Raw genomic sequence first — 5503 nt, 5'->3', positions numbered from 1 at the left:
CCATGTTACACACGCGCCAACAATAGAACATCGGGTTAATTACTGACCATGTTACACACGCGCCAACAATAGAACATCGGGTTAATTACTGACCATGTTAAACGCGCGCTAACAATAGAACGTCAGTTAATTACTGACCTTTACACGCGCGCCACAATAGAACGTAAGTTGATTACTGACCATGTTACACGCGCGCCAACAATAGAACGTCAGTTAATTACTGACCATGTTACACGCGCGCCAACAATAGAGCGCATAGATTAATTATTGGCCATGATACATTCATGGCAACAGTTGAACGTCAGTTAATCATTTCAGCTCATCGCGCACTTGCAAACAAAAGAACATTTAATCATCACGCATCTGCTGTACTGACAGACGACCTCACAAGTCGTGCAGATTGCTTGCCAACAGAGTGGCTGTTGCCCACGCTGCATCCTCATGTATCTCTCGCTCTTTCTATCTCTTGTTCTCTCTCTCTCTCTCTCTCTTCTCTCTCTCTGTCTCTCTCTCTCTCACACTCTCTGTCTCTCTCTCTCTCTCTTTCTCTCTCTCTCTCACTCCTCTCTCTCTCTCTCTCTCTCTGTCTCTCTCTCTCGCTCTCCTCTCCCTCTCTGTCTCTCTCTCTCTCTCTCCCTTAAACACACTCTCGCGCGCGTTCACCTCTTTTCACAGTAGAAGGCAACAAGTGAGTGCATGGCGGGGAAATCCGCGTCGATCCGCCCAGCTTCAGGCCTCGCCTCCGTGCACACGATCAGATAGTGCTCCACGTCGACGCCACGACAGAGAGTACCCTGAGCGACAGCGCCATCGTCGACGGCTTGCTCGACTGCCTCACGACGAACGTCTGCTGCAGGAAGAAGGAGAAGTCGAGGATCAGAGGTGTCGGGAGATACGATCAGGTAGAGATGCGTGTGTTCGAATCGGAAGAGATTCTTCAGGAAAAAACCTATCGATCTCGCACGTCAGATTCGAACATGGATTAAATATGAAATCAGTTCCTGATTAGCCTATCAGCGTGATTGACAGCGTTCTGGCCTATTCGGAGCTGTAGCAAGACATTCTAAGTGCAATGTTGTGGAACGAAGTTCGGCAAATCCGATATTTTCGCTGCGCACATGTATAAAACCCAGATACAAAACTACTTGATCTCGATTGACAGCTCAGCCAACCTAGTTCAATAAGACTGACAAGATGTACACGTCTAGATTTTCTTTTATATATAGATATAGATTTCACAATAGAACTATACATGATTACTGTACTTAGATACGCTGAATAAGAGATCGATCATAAAATCAATTGTGAAATTTCATTTAAATGAATTAAATAGACAATAATCACGACGAAAACCGTGCACCCTTCCTCATTAATTAAAAAAATCACGTATTTATATTCCGATAAAAATTAAATGTTATACTTATCTCGCCTAACAAAGACGGTGACAGCATGCTGATTATAGACTTACGCCGATCTCGCGTTTCCTGAGTAAATGCAGTGCTCCGGCCCTCTTCACATCGGGCAGGTGCCAGACTGCGAACGTCCGCAGCAGTCTCTCGTGCAGCGTGATCTCGCCAGCTAGTCGGCGAGTATAGAGGGCGCTGGTCGACATCCCTCGACATCTGTGAGAAAACGAAAATTTTAGCACGCTATCCCAATAGACAGAAGAATAACTAAAGTTATTTATAGAAGTAACTAAAGTTAATTATAAGAATAAACAAGTATATTCTTAGTCTAGCTCTGCTATCCCTAGCGCAAAATACGTTCTATTGAGTTAATTATATTATGTTGTGTAACACGGTATATTATGGGTTTAGCGCTAAACAGCAGCATTATCGACTTGAAGGTGCCATGAAATCCGCGTAAGTCCACATAAGATGTAGAACACATAAAATGTAGCGCGTATTTGACGAGCGCTTGCTTGATATAACCAAGCTTTCAACATATACGGACGAGAAGTTAGTTACAAACAGAACCAACTAACAGTTAACAACTAGAACCAAAAAGGACGCGCCGCGCTCTCCCTCGCCACTCTAACGGCCGCTGTTTTGGGGGAACGTTTGTGTTATCGGAACTACTTCGCCTGAAAGACAAATGAGACACGACTTTTGTTAGGCAATTACGCGTCTCTCCACCGGGCAAGTGATTACTGGCACTGATGCGTCCATGACTGCATAGGATATAGTTACAGCGGCTGTACCTATATGTGCTAGACAAAGTTAATCAGGCACATTATACCTCAAGCGACGATGCAACACACCTCTTTGTAAATGACAGAAGAAAGAAGAGAGATGAAAGATGGTTATGTAAACCTACAATTATATTGCGGCGAAAAAATGTGTTAGGAATCGTGTGTGTGCTAGTGTTTCCATTTTCCGTAAACACGTACGTAGCCTGTAATGTCGTTTTGGCAGACGAGAGTGAAAAACGCCCGCAGTAGCAATACGGTGTTTACCTATACATTGATAGCTGCGGTATTAAATTATTGCCCCATAGAAATTTTTTTGTCGAAATTGTATCGTTAAACAATTGTCTTACGCCGTTTAACAAAATTATTTGTTTTTGCAATTCACAGATGCCTTTCCAATGTTTATTGGCCTGATGCCTCCTGGTTCTCGTATCGCTAATACAAACAGCATTGGCTTGACATTTCCCAGGGTATTCAGCTTTTTAGAAATTATTTAAAAATATTATTTTATTAATAAAGAATATGTTTATCCGGAAAAACAACAACACTGACAAAAGATTAAGCTGTGCAAACCGTTCGGCACTCCCGGTGTAGAAAGCCTAGCGGAACATATTGCACAAAAACATCGTTATGTACGCACCAAACGGTATTACAGGGCACGTGAATTTGTTTGATCAAGTTTCGCACTGCAGTGTTTGTTTGCCTTGCCATGAACATGTAATTTCTTCTCAATTTATCGTAGGTATTTGCGTTGGGATGGAACTACGAAACCTGTATGAACATAGCTCGCCAGAAAATGATGTACACAGGATTAATACGGCAAAAGCGATTCACGACTGGTTAGGTATATTTAGTTTGTTACAAAGCGTTGTGAATTTTGTTCGGTTCGAATCCGCCTAAGAGGCTTAATACACGACCTTTCCCCTTAAAGATTGCTTTTCCTGCGCATTCCAGCATGACGCATTTTTACCCATTCATCTGTGACCTAGGACAGACCATCGTAATACTGGAGAGTGTGATACAGGCGATACGCACAAATATCTTTATCACATACGACGACATCGTCACGCAACGAAATATTCATCTTTGTCACTCCCCATAAACGTTGGATAACGGTTAATGAAAACTATTTGACGGCTACTGAACGAACCAGCGATAAAAATTATTTAGAAAAAAATAGGGCTAAACATTGGTGTGTTTTATAGAGAGCTTAATTAACGACCTGTGTAACTCATCATCCATGTACATACATTATCTGGGAACCGCGGGAAATACTGCAAAAATTTAAGCTTCCTGATTCGGAAATATAGACAGTCAACCGGGACGCGGTAAAGCCTAAATTGCGATTTTAAATTATTTGGAAACTCGTATATTTTTCATCTGGGGCACTACTATGGACCCGCACACACACAGCCGAGCGCACGCACGGCACGCCTCACGCACGCACGCACGCACGCCACGACGCACGCACAGCACGCACGCACGCCCACAACAAACACACACACACACATACACACAACACGCACACACAACACACACACAACACACACACAACCACCATACACACACACACACACACACACACACACACACACACACACACGCCCCCCCCCCGCACCCACACACACGCGTCCCCCCTCACCTGCGTGACTACACTCACAGATAGGTTGTTGTTGACGGGACTCTGGGCGGAGGAGGAGTGGTGCCGCGGCTGCTGCCGGTTGCTCGTCGGCATCAGTTTGGAGTTGTTGTTGAGAAACTCGTCGAAGGCGTCGAGGATATCCGTCTCCCGGATCGGTGAGTCGAGATCTAGACTGCTCGTGAAGCTCAGGCGATCGCTCATGATGACGGACCTGCGGAGGAGGAAGAGGCGAGAGTGAAGCCAGTCTACGCGGTGCCAAGTCATTGCAACAGGCACGCGAGTCACCCGCGTGGGTCCACTCGTGCTGGTCCAGCCAGTAGAAATGTATGCCAGAACTTATTTTGGCACTCACTGAAGCTGCTGATGCTACATTCTGTTAAAAAAATACCTGGGAGAACACCGGGAAAGTTTCCGTGACGTCACACCTCTACCGGCAGTGCTTACAGTCCTCGGAGCGTGTACAAGCTCTAGGCACATCGACTAAGCTACAGCGATATCTATCGTTGGAGAAATCCCCCCGCGCAGGAAGTAAACTAGTGCGACCCTCTCCTTCCTTACTCATCAGGGTTAGATTACTGACAACAGCGCGATTACATGCGGCAAGGCAAGCTTAGTACGAAGGACGTCCGGTCGAATTTATCGCGTAGCAATTACACCCGCATACTATATCTATATAGTTCGTGTGTGTACTCCCAATGTCCGGAGTAAATAATTACAAATTGTGATTATTTACGCCTGCCTATATACATACATACTACTACCTATATACACCCATATATATATATACACACACATATATATATATACACACACACATATATATATACACACACACATATATATATATATATATATACCCCCTGTAAAATCCCTGGATGAAAACCATGTTAGCTGTATACCACGTATGAATACGCACATAAACGTGCGAACTCCAGTCCGCTTGCTATTAGTACTTCGGATTAAACCTAGAGGCTTGGCAATGGCCAGTGGAGTGAATCTAGGGCATCTCATTCCACAGGGATAGATGTAGGGATCGGTGTATTAGTAACCGTCTCTGGATGCTTCCCCAGGGATGGATAGGCACTGGTGCGTGAGTAACAGTCTGTGGATGCTTCCTTAGGGATAGACACGGGCACCGGTGCGTGAGTAAACGTCTACGGACTCTTCCACAGGGAAAAACTCGGGGACCGGTGTGTGAGTAATTATCTCTGGATGCTTCCCCAGGGATGGACACAGACACTGGTGCGTGAGTAACAGTCTGTGGATGCTTCCTTAGGAATAGACACGGACACCGGTGCGTGTGTAAACGTCTACGAACTCTTCCACAAGGAAAAAACTCGGGAACCGGTGTATTAGTAACCATCTCTGGATACTTGCCCAGGGATGGACACAGACACTGGTGAGTGAGTAACCGCCTGGGGGGTTCAACGGGGGGTAAAAACTCGGGGACCGGTGTGTGCTGATCTGTGGATGCTTCCCCAGGGATAGACGCGGCCGTCGCTTCGTGAGCGAGAGCGTCTGTGGGCCATGCGTTTCAAGCCCCTGTCTAGAAATCTATTCATATATGTATTTGCCCAAGCATCCATCCATCTTATAATCCACCTATCTATCCATCCGTCCGTCCGTCCATCCATCCATCCATCCATCCATCCATCCATCCATCCATCCATCCA

At 45.5% G+C, this 5503-nt stretch overlaps 1 protein-coding gene across 1 annotated transcript in view; it reads right to left on the bottom strand.

The window, feature by feature from the left end:
* Window positions 1-659: 659 nt before the first annotated feature.
* The window catches only part of LOC106821334, a 38050-nt gene continuing 33206 nt past the window's right edge, over window positions 660-5503 (bottom strand). Inside the window, exons 2-4 of the mRNA XM_014826092.1 lie at window positions 3849-4041; window positions 1469-1622; window positions 660-850 (exon numbers count right to left, since the gene is read on the bottom strand). Coding sequence (XP_014681578.1) covers window positions 660-850; window positions 1469-1622; window positions 3849-4031 — 528 coding nt within the window. The 5' untranslated portion in view covers window positions 4032-4041. The remainder of the gene's footprint in view (window positions 851-1468; window positions 1623-3848; window positions 4042-5503) is intronic.

The sequence above is a fragment of the Priapulus caudatus genome, unplaced genomic scaffold (assembly GCF_000485595.1).
Source record: "Priapulus caudatus unplaced genomic scaffold, Priapulus_caudatus-5.0.1 Scaffold69, whole genome shotgun sequence".
NCBI classification, from domain to species: domain Eukaryota; kingdom Metazoa; phylum Priapulida; class Priapulimorpha; order Priapulimorphida; family Priapulidae; genus Priapulus; species Priapulus caudatus.
The sequence above is the reverse complement of the archived record's forward strand: the minus strand, read 5'-3'. Positions and strand labels throughout refer to the sequence as shown.